Below are 18,024 nucleotides of genomic sequence, written 5' to 3' on the forward strand. Positions count from 1 at the left end.
TTTGCTCCACCAGCCGAGCCAGATTCAACTTGTGTGATTGCTCCCATCCCCATATCACCTGGATACCCAGATACCTGAAACTCGTCCCATTACCTTAAACGGCAGCTCGCCCAGCCTCCTCTCTTGCCCCCTTGCCTGGATCGGGAAGAACTTGCTCTTCCCCATGTGTAATTTATACCCCAAAAACCGGCCGAATTCCACCATATTGTCCATAATATGCTTTCCAGTGGGTCGAATATATACAGCACCAGGGCGTCCGCATATAACAAAGCCCTATGCTCCACCCCCCCGCCGCACTATCCTTTTCCAACCCCTAGATGCTCTAAGCGCCATTGCCAGTGACTCTATCGCCAAGGCGAAGAGCAATGGGGAGAGTGGGTATCCCTGCCTCATCCCACGATACAGCCTAAAGTACCCCAAACTCACCTGATTCGTTCTTACAAGCGCCACCGCCGCCTGGTCCAACAATCGAATCCAATCCACAAACTCCTGTCCAAACCCGAACAGCCCCTATACCTCCCACAAATACTCCCACTCTACCCGATCAACGGCCTTCTCCACATCCATTACGACCACCACCTTCACATTCCATCCCTCCAAGGGCATCGTTATGGCATTTAACAAACATCTGATGTTAGTCGACATATGTCTCCCTTTACCGACTGCTGGAAAGGCTATTTAAAGAACTATAATTATGGTTGCATGCATTGCTTGCTTCCAAAGAAATCTCCTCAATTCTGTTGACCAACCTGAGTGATATGTGTTTTATAGACTAGAATTAGGAACATAAATAGGAGCACGATTACACCTCTCGGTCGTGTGAGCCTGCTCCGCCACCTCTCTCAATTCCATTTTCCTGCTCACTTGCTATAAACTTTTATTCTCTGAGAGACCAAAAATCCCAACCTTGAATGTACTCAACAGTTGAGCATCCACAAGCCTCTGGGATAGAGAACTCCAAAGATTCTCAACCATTTGAGTTCATAATTTTCTACTCACTTCAGTCCTAAGTGGTTGAAACCCTATCCTAAGTACATGCCCCCATGTTCTAGATTCCCACCCAGGGGAAACAAGCTCCCTGTTGCTATCCTGTCCAGTCCCTTCAGAATCTTGATTGTTGCAATGAGATCACCTTTTTTTCTTCTTAGATCTAGAGGGTATAGGCCTAATTTACTCAGCCTCTCATCATAGGACAATCTCTCCTTTCAATCCATTGAACCTGCTACATACTGCCTCCAGGAAAATGTATCCTTCCTTAGATACACAATGTCCACAGATCCACAGTGTCAGGATGGCACAGTGGTTGGAACCGTGGTTTCAAGGCTCTGAGGTCCCGGGATCAAGTCTCGACTTGGGTCACTGTCTGTGCGGGGTCTGCACGTTCCCCCCGTGTCTGCGTGGGTTTCCTCCAGGTGCTCCTGTTTCCTCCCACAGTCCAAAAATGTGCAGGTTGGGCGGATTGGCCATGCTAAATTGCCCTTGGTGTCCAAAAAAGCTTAGATGGGGTTACGGGGATGGGTGTGGGCGTGGACTTAAGTCGGGTGCTCTTTCCAAGGGCCGGTGCAGACTCGATTGGCCGAATGGCCTCCTTCTGCACTGTAAATTCTTATGATACAAAGACCAAACTGTGCTCAGTACTCCAGAAATAATCTCCCCAAAGCCCTGTATAATTGCAGCAAGTATTCCTTGTTGAACTAGGGGGCATAGCCTCAAAATAAGGGGAAGTAGATTTAGGACTGAGTTTAGGAGGAACCTCTTCACCCAAAGGGTTGTGAATCTATGGCATTCCTTGCCCAGTGAAGCAGTAGAGGCTCCTTCATTAAATGTTTTTAATATAGAGATAGATAGTTTTTTTGAAGAATAAAGGGATTAAGGGTTATGGTGTTTGGGCCGGAAAGTGGAGCTGAGTCCACAAAAGATCAGCCATGATCTCATTGAATGGCGGAGCAGGCTTGAGGGGCCAGATGGCCTACTCCTGCTCCTAGTTCTTATGTTCTCATGTTCTTGCATAGATACATGCATAGAACATACAGCGCAGAAGGAGGCCATTCGGCCCATCGAGTCTGCACCAACCCACTTAAGCCTTCACTTCCACCCTATCCCCATAACCCAATAACCCCCCTAACCTTTTTTGGACACCAAGGGCAATTTAGCATGGCCAATCCACCTAACCTGTACGTCTTTGGACTGTGGGAGGAAACCGGAGCACCCGGAGGAAACCCACGCAGACACGGGGAGAACGTGCAGACTCCGCACAGACAGTGACCCAGTGGGGAATCGAACCTGGGACTCTGGCGCTGTGAAGCCACAGTGCTAGCCACGTGTGCTACCATGCTGCCCACAATGAAAGTGGAGAATGTGGGCACCTTGTACTCCAGATTTCTTGCAATAAAGGCCAACATGCCATTTGCCTTTCAAACTTTTCGCAGTAGCTGCATGCTAACTTTGTGATCCCTGTTTGAGTACACCCAACATCAACATTTAAAAGTTTCATATCTTTTAAAAATATTCAGATTTATAACAATAATAATATTTATTGTCACAAGTAGGTTTACATTAACACTCCAATGAAGTTACTGTGAACATCCCCTTGTCGCCACAATCCGGCACCTGTTCGGGTACAAGGAGGGAGAATTCAGAATGTTCAATTCACCTAACAGCACGTCTTTTGGGACTTGTGGGAGGAAACCGGAGCACCCAGAGGAAACTCATGCAGAAAGAGGAAGAATGTGCAACCTCCGCACAGACAGTGACCCAAGCTGGGAATTGAACCTGGGGCCCTGGAGCTGTGAAGCAACAGTGCTAAAGTGAATAACCTTACACTTTCCCAAATATACACCACTTTAGTGCCCATTTACTTAACCTGTCTATATCTCTTTACATTCTCTTTTTGTCCTCACCACAACTTGCATTCCCACTGCGCTATGTGTCATCAACGAACTTGCATACATTACTCTTGGTCTCTTACTTTAACTCATTGCTATCAATTGTAGAACCAGTTTTTCTCTACCCAAGTAGTAACTTGAGTTGCAAAATTTCCTGCCTTGGCAGACCCACCTCATATTAAAGGGCCAAAATTTTGCTACCAATGTGGTAACTCGAGTAGGGAAATTTCCTGACTGCAGGCCCGTTTAAATGATTCTATTATACCAAATTTTCACTCGAAATAGGCAGGGGCAGGATAGAGTGGGGCCCATTGACCCCAAAAACTGATTGTAGGCAGCCAAAGAGGCAGACGAGTGTTGACGCAGACTGGTTAAAAGACACACATAGGTTCCCTAGAACTTTGTCACTGTTTAAGAAGTTGTTGGGCCTTCTAGCCCTTGCCCTACTCACACCTCCAACACAGTCCCTTCCGTTTGCTGCTCCACGCCAACTCATGCCCTCACCCATCCCCAGGCACTTTATGCCCTCATGGCCCCTCAATGCCAACTGATGCCCACGGTCCCTCATAATCCCTCATACACCACCTCCAATAACCAATTGCCCAATATCCACCTTGGCAGACCTCAAGAGCCATGTGAAAATGAAAAAATAGTTGTCGCTCATGCAGACTCGATAGTGAAAAAAGATTCCATTCAAAAAGTGCATTCAAAAATGTTGAATCCCGTCAAATGTTCAATCTGTTATAAAAACAAATATACTTCTACTCAGTAACTATTTCAAAGATAGCTAGTCCATTAAACACCTCTTTAAACTGTCAATCACAATGTGAACCCACCCCCTCAACTGAGAAAAGTGATTTTGTAGTTTTTAAAACTCAGCCAAGCATTCATAATGACCTCAGCTATAATATACAGCCCTTAGGAAATGTCAACAAAGAACCTTATTGAGGTTCTAACCAACAGTGGGTGGCCTTTCAATTAAAGAAGTTCAGCAGAAGGTGCTGAGCTCAAGTTCTGCAACGGCCTTGAATCCACAGCCTCCTGACTCAGAGGTGAGAGTGCGACCAGCGGAGCCACAATTTACACTCAGAATAAAGAAGCTTAAAGAAATAATTCAAAATTTTCAACAAAAATACCTTCAATTATGAATCAAATACACAGTGGGAAAGATCTATCTGAAGCTTACCAAGGAAATTAAGTATAGTATTAGATTAAAATACCAGGTTTATAATGTTGCTAAGAATTTCGTATGCATGAGGGTTGGGAAAGTTTCATAAATTAGGAAATGGTGCCCAAAAAGTTAATAAAAAGAGGAAAATGTAGAATTAGAGAAACTAACCAAGAATATATGAACAGATTGTAACAGTGTTTACAATTATATAAAAAAGACGAGAGCAGCTAAGATAAACATTGCTCCCTCAGAGACAGAGATGAGAAATTATCATGAGGAGTGAGGGAATAACAGATGTTGAATAGATATTTTGAGTTTGTCTTCGCACTAGAAGATACAAGTTACATACCAGAAAAAGAGAGTAACCAAAGGTTAATGGGTGTATTACTTTTTGAAATTAATATCTGTAGAAAAAAATAATTTTAAGAAAATTAAGAACTTAAGGGACTTGCAAATGAAACCCACGTCCCTTGAATAAATAAAAAAATGTAATTAAATGTGGACTTTTAACGCCTCAAACTCTCTCAGTAGAACATTGTTTTTAGTTCTATCTGTCATTGGTGCCTGCATGGACTGTGACAATTGGATCTTCTGCTCCCAATCCAAGTTCTTTAAGGGATACTTTTACCTCTGGCACTGGGAAAGCAACAGAACCTTTGAAACAGCCAGTCATGCCTTCAGAGAACCATATCTGTCCCCCTTACTATACTGTCTCCTATCACCACTATATTCTTTTCACTACCTCCACCTGTCTGACCTCCTGTACCATGATGCTATTGTCAGTTTGCTTATTCACTCTACAATCCTTGTTCTCATCCACACAGGTAGCAAGTATCTTGGGTACTTCTTAACTATCAGTCAAAGTCAAGAACTGAGGCTCTTTCATCCCTGCTTCCTGGATCCCCTTACCTGCCTGACTTGTAGCCACATCCTCCTATCCCTGACTAATAATCAACTCTAAAGTTCTCCACCTAAGGGATGTGTTTGCCTTATGAAACAAAGGGCGCGATCCTATTGGTCAGTTAGCCACGGGCACAAATCCTGTAATGGCCGGAAAATATCCTGATAGGCCAAAAACAGGATTTGCACTGGCCAGGTTTCAGAGTATGATGTTCCTGGCCCTTTCCGATGATACGATTAGGTTCAAACCCAGGAATGGAAAGAACCTTATTTGAATTAATTTGAATCCATTTTAATATAATTTGCAAGTTTAAAGTCCAATCTTCAGACCTCATTGAATCTTCCCACCCACCAGCGTGAAGACAGGTGGGTGCGAATTACTACTGATTTTTAAAAATGGGAAGCAGGCGCCATGACCTCTGAGAGGGAGGAAGGAGGTGAGCGCCATCTCCACCTTCTACCAGGGTGTACGAGGGGACAGTTTCCACTGGCCAACTTGGTGGGGGGGGGGGGGGGGGGGAGAGGGGTGTTCCTCCGGTACAGAGATAGCGGCTGTTGTTATTTGTCCTGAAGCTTGCATGCTGTGTAGTTTTAAAAGTTTTCAGTGCGCTGTGTCGGTCTGCAGGCTGTGTTGTCAGGAAATGAAAATGAGTGCTGAGTTACTCAGCTGTTCGTGATATGGGACATCTGTGGGTTCAGAGCTCATGAGGTGGGGGAAGGCTGTGATGAGACTGAAGGAGGCTGCCCGAAGGGGCTTGGTTGAATGAGACCTGAAACGAAAGGCAAGATGGTAACCAGCCTTGTTTGGGGAGGGGGGTGGTATTCGGGTTTTGGTGTGGGGGGACAGGCATTTTGAAATCATGGAGTGGCTGTTTGGAGTCTTATAAATGGATGACTGCAATGAGGCTCGGGTGATGCAATCTGAGTGAGAACACTGCCTCTTTGTCTTGCCTATCCCTGATTCGGAGAGTTATTGTGCCCTCTTAACATTATGGAGACTCATGCTCTTCAAATTAATTTGCCATCAGAAGTTAACTCTTAACAGTGTCAGCTGTCCACATTCTCAAGTCAAAGATATGGGTGAAAATTCAAGCTTTCGTCCGCACCCTGTTGCCTGGGATATCCTTAGCAGGCGTCCTCTGGAGGGCTGAGACCTGCAGAGCCCCGACCCACCTTTGGGTGGCACTGTTGTTGCCCTGTTCTGCCCATCACCTTGAGATACACTGGGATCAGGAAGGGGGGATTCAGAAGGGCTGGTCACTCTCAGGCTCTCCTGGGCAGAAGGCCCCAGGGTGTACCCCAGTGCTTCCTGCTCCCGCTGGGTGCTCGTAGACCCCTGGGTTACTCCATGGAATACAGGGGCAGCTGGAGTGAGCTCCAGAAGCCTCAAGGTCATCTGGTGTTGCCAGTCCTGGAGATCTGCCATTGTCTGAACCCCTCAGGGACTCAGCCACGCTTTGGATTTTTCCAGGCATGGTTCTGATGTCTTGCCCCAAGCTTTCCACTGCACACACCACCCTTGCAGTGTTGGTTTGGATGCCATGCAATGCCAGCAACTTCTCCTGCAACTGAAGGCTTTGGGAGTCCTCCATTCAGCCTTGCAGTCGCAGGAATATTGCTGACAACCCCTCCTGGTATTCTCAGATCTCGCTTTTGCATCTCCAGCAGCTGAGGGACGAATATGTCCAGAGGCATGGCACCTGGCTTGGATACAGCCAAATCCCGGGATCCAGCAGACCTCTGACTCTCTGATCTCTAAGTCACGCCTTTCTCCACCCGAAGCAGCGTGGTGCTCACCAGATAGTGGACCAGAAAGCTGTCCGCTAATTTCGTCCACCAATGTCTGCAGTGGTGGATGGTGTGGGTGATAGCTGTTACATGTCTTCCGTGTCCTCCTCGGAGATCTACAAGGTGATGTTGAGTGTGGCGTGGGGGGGGGGGGGGAGAGCGGCTACTGGTTGACAGCAGTAGCCCCTTCTTCTGCACCCATTTCCAACTTGCACTGAATTCCTGACTTCAACACTCTGTTTATGAAGCTCTCTTTCTTTGCATCACTCTGTTCTCCACATTCTCCGATCTTCAAAATCAGTGAGGCATCATCAAAAACTAGTCATGTTAGATCAACAATCTGCGCTACAGCGAGGGTCGCACAAAGGTTCAGATAAGATGATGCATCTTTATGTCACCCATAACGAGCTATTTCCGCATCTGTGTTTATGATGGTTTGTCTTGTTGTTCTAATCAGGAAAGATTTGTTTGTTTAAGTCTTCATGGTTGAATTACTATTCGTAATTTCCTTTCCTACTATTCAGTCTGATGCTGGTTGCAATTTTAAGGCACCTTTCTAAGGTGATTCTTAAGGCATTTCTCTTACCTACTTCCCTTTCCCTCATGAAAAGACAGGAGACTGATTTTCCCTTCTTTGCACTGTGTAGATTAATTAAGGAGTCCCCTGATGCATGTGTAGCCCCTTCAGAATTAACTATGAGAGCTCCAGTCAAGTTCTGGCCGGCCCTATTTTTCACAATGGGCAGCAGCTAGTGTTTAGACTTCCACTCTGATGATGGACTAATTTTGTACGCAGCAAAACAAGTTAGCTAGAGTTCTTTTATAGTTCATGTCATCCTTCTGGATCCATGGAATTAAAGCATAGCTGTGACAACTGGAAAAAAATCTGATACCCAAAGTTCCATTGGCATATGGTCAAACCATGTGACCATGGATTAATTATCGTCATCGCTCATTTCTATCTTTTTTATGTTCTAGCATAACTGCTGAGACCTCTCATTCATAATTTTATTACCTCCAGAATCAATTTATCTAGCCCCCTTTAATATCTCTGGCTCATCCAAAATTACAATACCCACATCCTGCTTCACACAATGTCATGTTTATCTGTCACCACTTTTCTTGTTTAGCTCTATTGACTTACTGTAAACCATTACACCAAATTCATTTCTGAACTCCCCCTCATAGTCTTACTTATTTTACAACTTACATCTGTAGGAACACTTGAGACAAATAATAAAGATGCATTTAAGGGTAGTTAGATAAACACATGACGGAGAAAGGGATATAAAGATGCAGACAGCCCTTGACTTTACGACATCCGAGTTACAACAAACAGCACTTTACAATGCCGGTTTCGACATGCCAGCAAGCCGTTGGTCTTTACCAACTATAATGTTTCTTTATGTTCTGCCTTTCACAATCTCAGAAAGGGCAAAATGCTTCACAGATACAGTATAGAAATATCTATGAAAATGCAGGCTCTATTATTTCATGGAAAACATACTGCTGTAAGGCAATTATACTGAAGCAAGATTTCGCAATTTTTTCCACTGTTCAGCAAAAATAGGTATCGCACTTTGGTTTAGGCACAAATTCCCCATTTATAACATTGTTCCAATGGGAAAACCAATGGAGGAGGCTTCAGTAGCGCAAGAACACTGGCCAGGGTCTATTAGACCAAATGGCCTATTTCTGTGCTCGCAATGCTTTGGAATATCCTGTTATTCAATGCAATCAATCTCTTTTAAGGCTTTGTCCCTGTCTGCTATGTGGTGTTTGGAATACTAGGTTTTGGAATATGAAAGTGTTGTATTTAATATTTTTATTCTTTTTACAGGAGAATTTAAATCTATTGAAGACATTCCTGAGCTTTTGATCCATAATCATGAGAAGAATGGGCTCCCTCGCTTGTCGTCATACAGTAAATCCGAAATAACAAAAAGGTTTGAATAAACTTATTTTGACAATGTTTCCACATAAAACATATCCTGATTACATCACCTATTTGAACTTTATTTATTGAACTCTGCCTATCGGATCACAGTTGTAGTGTTTGTTTCATTCTTAGAGCATGTTTTGAATAAGTATCAGTACCAGACTAGCATTATAATAATTTTCATTTTTGTTGTTTTCCAGATTGAATACATACTTCAAATTCTTCATTGTTAGGGATCCCTTTGAAAGACTTATTTCTGCATTCAAAGACAAGTTTCTAAAGAATCCTCGATTTGAACCATGGTACAGATATAATATTGCTCCAGCAATTATTCAGAAGTATAGAAGAAACCGCACAGAGACTAAAGGACTCCAATTTGATGACTTTATTCGATATTTAGGCGATCCTAACCATAAGTGGCTTGACGTAAAGATAGGAGAATCCATTATTCACTGGGCTACATATGTAGAGCTTTGTGCACCTTGTGAAATCAAGTATAATGTCATAGGACATCATGAAACACTGGAAAAGGATGCACCATATATTTTAAAGAAAGCAGGAATGAGTAATTTGGTATCCTATCCCCCAATCCCACCAGGTATTACAGCATACAACAAAACCAAGGTCGAGCAGTATTTCTCTGGAATCAGTAAACGAGATATAAAACGCCTTGATGCTCGTTTCCAAGGAGATTTCAAACTGTTTGGTTATGATGATCCCGAGTTTTTGTTAAATTAACTTAGCCAAGAACCCAGTTTAATAAGAATACAATGGGTATTTACATTTCTGACTGGGTTTTTTTGTTAAACACTGGACATTTTAATGCTACCACCAGCAGAGGTCAGTGAAGGTACATGGAGTGAAAGGAAAACTTGAACGGCCATGCATGTATGCAGTAGTAAATGAGCATAGGAATAACAAACAGTATTTTATGCATTTTAGAAGTAGATAAGCAGTTGTATGATGCATGGAGCACATCAAACCATCATTACAGACCATGAAAGTGTAGTGAAAATATTTCCAAGAACAAGAACAGTAAAAAAGTTAATTTAATTGCTGAACAGCACATCACTTGGAAGATGTTTCTGCATATGCCTTTTTACTCTTTTGTTGAATTGTCACTGTCACTCATACAGTCACAGATATTGGCAAAATATTTTTATGACTCATTCTAATTAGTTGAGTTTAGGTGTAAGCATTGAAAAAGTACTATAGATAATAAAACTAAAATTTGCACATTTAAAGTTGCAGTATCCATTTTCAGGGATGGCTGTTTGTCATTGTTGTTAATTAACTAGTTGACAATTGGTACTTCTGGTGAACTTTTCAATTTCCTCTCTTCCTCACTCCCACAACTACCTTGCTCACCATCTCTCATACAATCTTTTGCAGCTAGGTGGGAAACAAAAGTATTTTCGGAGGTCAATAAAAAACGCTATTTAACGACAGAAGATTTGATGTAGTTTTTTCCTTTCAACAACCAGCACCTGTGGTGACTAAGAATTGATGGGAATTGCTCAAGCAACTTGGAAAGATAGCAAACCTTGGAGCTTGAATATCAAGCGGCCAACCAAGCAACAGCTATTTCTAAACTTTTAAATTAATCTACTGATGCAATGTTAAAAAAATGTTTTTTTTTTTAATTAAAAAATGAATGTCACAAAAAACAGGTTCTATTTTGCTAACCACATTGAGCAATACATGTTAGAACTTCCATGTGTCATGATTCTGATATTTGTGCGAGCTGATGTTTGTACCGTATTCATGTAAATAGTTGTCCTTCAGAAATATATTTAAACTGGTGCACAAAATACATATGAAATTGTTTTAACCTCGTGGCTGTCAGGACCTTTTCTTCACAAAATACATTTTTCTTGTATCTATGGTAAACATTGTAATACATGACTGCACCATTCTCGTGACAGAAAACCACCGACTTTCATTTCCAACTTATCTTACCTGTCTGCAACTGAAGCCTTTATCCATGCCTTTGCCACCTCCAGACTTGACTATTCTAACGTTCTTCCAGCTGGCATTCCACCCTCCATTCTCCAAACCGTTTATTGCAACCGAATTCTATGTTGCCAATATCCTGCCCCCACACCAGGTCTCGCTCACCTATCACCCTGTCCTCACTGACTACAATGCCTCCCATGCCCCACTTCCTCAGGTTTAACCATGAACTCATGCAATGCTCCGAGAACTCTTCATTTCTTCAACATCAGCCTTTTCTGAATTCTTCATTCCTTGTGCCCCACCATTAATGGTCATGGCTTAAGCCATCTCGGCACTAAGCTCTGGGATTCGCTCTCTAAACTTCTACACCTCCCCCTTGTCCTTTAAGATTGTCCTTAAACTCACATTTTTGACTACGCTTTTGTTCGTCTTTCCTAATATCTCCTTTGTTGACCTTTATCTGAATAACCTTCTATAAAGCACCGTAGCGATTTTTCGATGTTAAATGTGCCAAATAAATGCAGTTGTTAATGTTGTTATAAAAATAATTTGAGGAAGCTCCATTTCAAGGAAATACCCTTCAGAGGAATGTAGGAGAGGTCTAGGAATATGGAAACACCATCACCTGCAGGTTCCCCTCCAAGCCACATGCCAAACTGACTTGGAACTATATTACTGTTCCTTTATTCTTGCTTGGTTAAAATCCTGGAACTCCTTGTGGTACTGTGGGTGTACTTACACCATGTGGACTGCAGTGTTTCAAGAAGGTGTCTCATCACCACCACCTCGAGGGTAATTAAGAATGAGCAACAAATACTAGCCAGTGACATTCACATCCTGTGATCGAATAAACAACATGCTCACACGTTTTTAAGCCAAACGTTTATATTACTTGTAGGCTGATGGAAATATCACAATATTATTAACACTTAGTTACACAATGCTGGGAAATGAATTTTCTACGTATTTTAAATTTTAGTCTTTCATGAATTTAATCTGCTAAAATAACTTTCATTTTGAAAACTGTTGCCAAGTTGTGATACTTTTATTGCCATTACTATCCTGTTTAAGCATTCTGAGATTACCTGCAGGACAAATGAAATAATAACCTAGCATGTAAATGTTTAGAAAGGCAAGAAAATGGATACTACAACTTTAATTCTAAAATATTCAAAAAGCAGATAGCTTGAAGCATACAGTAGGATATGATTTGCATGCCCACAATGACAGTGTGGTTCCAATTTAGATGCTAATTATTGCCTGGAGAATTCTTTTCTCCTTCATATTCAGTCAAGTTTGACCTTTGACCCTCAAGTCAACCTTAACTCTCAAAAGTATCGATTGTCTGTAGAATTTTTTCTGAAGTGAACCTTAACTCTCAAAAGTATTGATAGATCATCTTACTGAAAAGCTTGGTGAAGCTATAAACTGAACCAATTCTTCATCTGCAGGAGTCCCAGTGCTTAACATTGAATTCATTGCAGGTGGTAAACTACCACTAGGCATGATATTTGAAATACACTTTCTCCAATAAACAATGTTATATTTCCAGATACAATTATTGAAGAATTGAACTATTAGTGATACTTAAATTGCATTAGAGCTAAGGAGCTAATCTTGCTACAATTGAAAAGCAATTTTCAGTTAGAGGCCTAAAGCCACTTTAGAATAAAGTTATAGCTAATTTTGTTTGGGTACAGTGTTCATATATACATTTATTTCAAAAGCATACCCAGTTAAAGGAATATAATTCACATTTGTTTTTCTGTAAAATTGCTTTGTTTATCTGATCTTGAGACTGGTGCAGTTTTTTTTATAGGTTCTGAATTTCACATCTTGGGACACCTATTTGGCTTACATTAACAATAGTTATTCACTCCATGAATATTTGCACTAATTTCCATTTTCTTGGGTTTAATTGTGTTTTGTAATTCTGAATTTGGAGTTCTAGAAGCAATTCTGTCTAATAAAAGAGTATTGAAATTCATGTGCTGTGACTTGTACTGAAGTACCTATGGTTTTATAGACATCGCCACATCAGAATTGAGGTCTTATGTCTCAATGGGTAACACCCTTGCCTTGAACCAGAAGCTCTGGATTCAAGTCCCCCTCCAGAACTTGTTGAAATAGAAGGAGCATTCATGACATGTTGATGAACATCTGGGAAACCCTTACATCAGTTCCCCAGTGTTCCCCAAAGGAACAAAAACGTGTGAAGATATGAAACAAACCACACAAGACTGGTAAGGATTTGTGACTTAATATTTAATAAACCCGGATAATATTCAAAAGACGTATAAAACTTAAATTTTAAACTAAATTAAGCTATCTCATAGTCCTGATCTTTGTATTGCTTCACTGTCCATTTCATCATCGGCAGCTAAATCTTTGAACCATCACATGCCATCATCTCTCCCAACTTCAAAAGTCTCATTGTAACCTACTCTTTTACTGTGACTTCAATCCCTTTATCATGTTTCTCTTAGCATGTGTTACCCCTACATCAGAAGGATCTTGACCTGTTAACTCTGTTCCTTTCTCCACAGATGCTGCCAGACCTCCTGAATCTTTCCAGAATTTTCTGTTTTGATTTCAGATTTTCAACATCCACAGTATTTTGCTTTTGATCCCTATCACTGTCACTTTAATTTCATCTCCATTTCCCATTCTGAAATCTCTGCCTTTGACTTTCTACACTACTCAAGCCAAGCTCAGTGCACAAATACACAGGTACATCTCCTGGGCTGCAGCCCTCTGAACATTGACCATAGCAACTTCAGACTTTGCAATATCTCTTATTTTCTTAGAGGCTGGGAATGTGGTGGGTATGGGGATTGTGTTAGAATATTGGTTTCTTCTTTCTCTTATTGTATGTAGGCAGGCATTGTGTGCCTAAAGCATTTTCTATTTTTAGGTTAGGATTTCTTGCATTTGAAGTCATGTTCATTTATTTCTCCCTTCTAACTCTTTTCATCATCGTACTTGGCTATTCTCATGCCTTTTAGTTTTAAATGCTCTTTTGTTGTTTCGCTTGACCTTCATATATCTTTTGGCAGCTTTCATTTCTTTTCAGGTCTTCCAAAAATTCTGTTTGAACATTCAACTCATTGGGCACGATTTAACGGGGAAAAGAACAGTCCTGTTTTGGGTGCTAATATTGGGGTGTTTCATGGCACCTGCAGTGCCGAGAATGACCCCGCTATCAAGTGGGACTTTGTTTTTTTCTTATCTCGGTCAGGAATGCCCCGTCTTGCCTGCACTTATCTCACTGAGCTCGTCAGTGCAGGAAGAGATCGGTGTGCCATATTTAAATGCCGTCCCAATCCCTCGACCCCCTCAGCCACCCCATCATGGCCTCAAGACTACCCCCCTAACTTACCTCTTCGGAGATCCTCAAGACCCCCCTCACCTCACCTCTTAAGGGCAGGGGACCCCTGGCAGTAAGGCACCTTGGCACTGCCAGCCTGGCACCCTGGCAGTCTCCCTTCCAGGGTGCTTAGGTGGCACTGCCAAGTTGCTGAGTGGCAGCAGGAGTGCCAAGGTACCAACCTGCCCAGAGCCCTGATGGCCTGGGAAACCCCCCTTGTGCCGTTCCGCCTGGTCCACTTTGATGTGGATCAGTGCTAAACGGCGCCCGGTCCAGGCCTCACTGGGGAGACCGTTAGTTCCCAGGCGCTAGGATAATCCGCACAGACGTATTTAAATGGTTAATTTAAATATGTTAATTTGGATCTCACCCAATGAGGGTATGATCCTGATCACATTGTCTCACGAGATCCCATTAGACCTTGCAAGGCGTTCCAAGCATCACAAATCGTGCGAGAGGCCTCTCGCGTGATTTAACGGCCTCGTTGCGTCACCGAGTTGGACGCAATGAGGCCGTTTGATTGCGCCCATTATCTTTCTTCCTTCTAAACCCTTCCTTTTTTTTGTTTCATTCTATTTATCTTCCACTTTCCAGCTCTGTGGGATGTCTAAAAAGTTTTCTTTTCACTTTTGATAGCTGCAGGCTATAATTCCTACTTCTATTCAGTTACAGTTATGGTCCAACCATTATAGGTTATTCTGATTTAAAGAAAGAAAATCACACAAGTTCCGAGGGAATTCTACTATTGATCCTTGTGTGGATTAAAATTTTCTTTGGTGTTACATTGGATAATCAGCCTACTTAGAAATTCTGTTCCAAAGTCCAAATACCACCACCACACAAGACCACTGTAAATAATAGGCTGTATTGTGTTTCATTTACTTAGTAGGTTGGCTTGAATTGATAGACAGCTCCTGAAATAAAGCTCAACAATGAAAGTTATTTGAATATTATGTGCGATAAAGTTAATTTGCAAAAATGCCTGTTAATTATATTGTAATTTGAGGACTTCCGGTTGCGGCCATGGAGTCAGTGGTCGCACATAAGGTGGCTCCTGCCTGAGGTCAGATTCTTTGGTGTTTTTGTCCATTTTGTGGGGTGCTTACAGGTGAAAAACGTGGGAATATTAAAGAATAAGTGATTCTCCTTTGGTGGGTAATGTCGAAGAATTACCAAACAAGAAGTGCGACAAATAAGGGGCAACATTTGGGCCAGGAGGACTTGCATGATGCAACAGAGGAAAAGATGGCGGAGGGACCTGTGGCATCGCTGCCCATGCAATGGTCAATTAAGCAGTTGGTAGAATTCCTGGCAGCCAATTTTAAGCAGCAAAGGAAGGCGGCTTCAGAGGACCTGGCTAAGGTGGCAGAGCCAATTCGGACTGCCCTGGAAAGAGTGGAGCAGAGGCTGGAGGCGCAGAATGTGTTGATCCACATAGAATTTTTACAGTGCGGAAGGAGGCCATTCGGCCCATCGAGTCTGCACCGGCTCTTGGAAAGAGCACCCTTCCCAACCGCACACCTCCATCCTATCCCCATAACCCAGTTACCCCACCCAACACTAAGGGCAATTTTGGACACTAAGGGCAATTTAGCATGGCCAATCCACCTAAACTGCACATCTTTGGACTGTGGGAGGAAACCGGAGCACCCGGAGGAAACCCACGCAGAGGGAGAGTGGCTGATCGTGGGGATTGTATAGCCTCGTTGGAGGCAGAAATGTTGATGATGGCAGAGAGACAGAAAATGTTGAGGGAGAAGGTCGATGACCTGGAGAACCATTTGAGGAGGTAGAACCTGAGGATCCTGGAGCTGCCTGAAGGGATTGAGGGAAAGCAGGCTGCAACATATGTGGCTAAAATGTGTGAGCAGTTGGTGGAGGAGGGGGTCTGACTGACCTGAAGTGGATCGGGCACACATGTCGTTGAGAGGGAAGCCGAAAGTAGGAGAGCTGCCTAGGGCAATCATTGTGAGTATGCGTTGAGACTTGGACAAAGAGAAGATTTTGAAGTGGGCGAAGGAGACGCATGAGTGCACTTCCCATGGCCATACAGTCCGTATCTACCAAGACTTGGAGGCAGAGCGGGCCAAGCGGCGGGTTGGGTTTAAAGGGGTCAAGATGGCCCCACTCAGGAACAAGGTGTGGTTTGGGGTGCTGTACCCTGCTCATTTGTGGGTCACATGGGGGACAGGAGAATTATTTCAACATGCCATAAGAGACTATGGACTTGGGGGATGGTTGAGAACATTGAATTTTGGTTGGGTTCACCTATGAAACAGACTGGTAGTATTGTACTCAGGGAGGGTGGCAAACTGTATGCTTTCACGCCAGGTTGTTATGTTTTCTTTTGTTTATATTACCCACTCTGTGAAGTTAATTGTGTTAAAGTAGATTTTTGTATCTTTTCTTCCTCCACGCGGGGGGAGTAGTGATGTTTGTAATATAAAGATGTGGGGGGCTTTGTGGATAATGTGGGGGAGGGGGAGAGGAGAGAGTGGGGATGGAGGGGTTTGGGTGGGGCAGGGAGGTAGAAGGGTGCTTTGGTACAGAGGTAGTTGGTCTTTTGCCTCGGGTGGTGGTCATCTTGCCAGCAGGTAGGCTAGTTAACAAAAGTGAAGTCGGGGGAAGAGGGGGGGAGGGGGCTGGGGGGGGGGGGGGGGGGGGGGGGGTGTTTCGGGTTGTGCTGGTTTTCTTTGTGACTTGGGTGGGTGGCGGTGGATCCAGGGAGATGGGACTCTTTGTGTTTGCAATGGGGGAGGGGGAAGTTTCTGATGTTGAAGGTGTTGTTGTGGAGCAGTTGGCTACGGTGGCATGGCGGTGGGCGGGATATGGGCCTGGAGGAGCCCATTTAAATGTGGATACAGCTGATCAAGGTGTGTGTGTGGGGTGGGGGGGGGGTGCTTGGAGCCTTCCGACCAGATTGGTCTCTTGGAGCGTCAGGGGACCAAATGGGCTGGTCGGGAAGCCCCTGTTTTTGCCCACTTAAAGAGCTTGAAGGCAGATGTGGTGTTTATGCAAGAGATTCATCTGATGGTTGCGGACCCCAGGCGAGGTTGAGGAAAGGTTGCGTAGGACAGGTGTTTCATTCAAGTTTAGATATCAAGGTGAGGGGGGTTGCAGTGCTGATTAGTAAGAAGGTGACTTTTTCAACATGCAGCATAGTGGGTGATCCAGGGGGTAGATATGTAATGGTGAGTGGGAGGCTGCGCCCAGGTTGTTGGGAATATCTATGCCCCCAACTGGGAAGATGTAGATTTTATGAAGAGGGTGTTGGTGAAGGTTCCGGACCTTAACACGTACCCGTAGATTACGGGGATGGATTTTAATACTGTTTTGGATCCTAGGCTGGATCAGTCGTGCCCCAAGTCCTTGAAGGTGTCAGCGATGGCAAGAGAATTGTTGGGATTTATGGAGCGAATGGGGAGTGTGGACCCGTGCAGTTTGGTAGGCCGAGAGCGAAGGAATTTTCGTTCTTTTCTTATGTACATCGGATGTATACCCAGATTGATTTTTTTGTCTTGGACAAGGCGTTGGTAGGGGTGGTTGGGATGGAGTATTAGGCAATTGTGGTGTTGAATCATGCGGCACGCATCTTGTGGACCTGTGTGTGGAAAATGGGGGTTCCCAGCGGCTGCAGTGGAGGTTGGTTGTGGGGTTGTTCGCCAATAAGTAGTTTTGTGAAAAGATAGGGGTGGCTATAAGCACTTACGTTGAGCTCAATAAAAGTTAAGAGGTCCCTGCCTCCAAGCTGTGGGAAGCGCTGAAAGTGGTAATTAGGAGGGAGTTTATTTTGATCTGGGCACAGAGGGATAAGGTGGAATGGTTGGAGAGTCAGAGACTGGTGGAGGCCATTCTGGGGGTTGATCAGAGATACTCGATGGCTCCTGAGGAGGGTCTGTAGAAGGAGAGGAAAAAGCCCCGGATGGAGTTCTAGCTTATGTTTATAGGGAAGGTGGTGGGGAAGTTGCGTCGGGCTGGGGGAGTGCTGTACGAACATGGGGAGAAGACCAGCAGGTTG

General features: G+C 43.5%; 1 protein-coding gene across 1 annotated transcript in view; it reads left to right on the top strand.

The window, feature by feature from the left end:
• chst10 (carbohydrate sulfotransferase 10) overlaps nucleotides 1-12,626 on the top strand; it is a 93,080-nt gene extending 80,454 nt beyond the window's left edge. The window contains exons 5-6 of the mRNA XM_038818726.1: nucleotides 8,585-8,690; nucleotides 8,884-12,626. Coding sequence (XP_038674654.1) covers nucleotides 8,585-8,690; nucleotides 8,884-9,421 — 644 coding nt within the window. The 3' untranslated portion in view covers nucleotides 9,422-12,626. The remainder of the gene's footprint in view (nucleotides 1-8,584; nucleotides 8,691-8,883) is intronic.
• Nucleotides 12,627-18,024: the final 5,398 nt, after the last annotated feature.

Source organism: Scyliorhinus canicula, chromosome 14 (assembly GCF_902713615.1).
Source record: "Scyliorhinus canicula chromosome 14, sScyCan1.1, whole genome shotgun sequence".
Classification (NCBI taxonomy): Eukaryota; Metazoa; Chordata; class Chondrichthyes; order Carcharhiniformes; family Scyliorhinidae; genus Scyliorhinus; species Scyliorhinus canicula.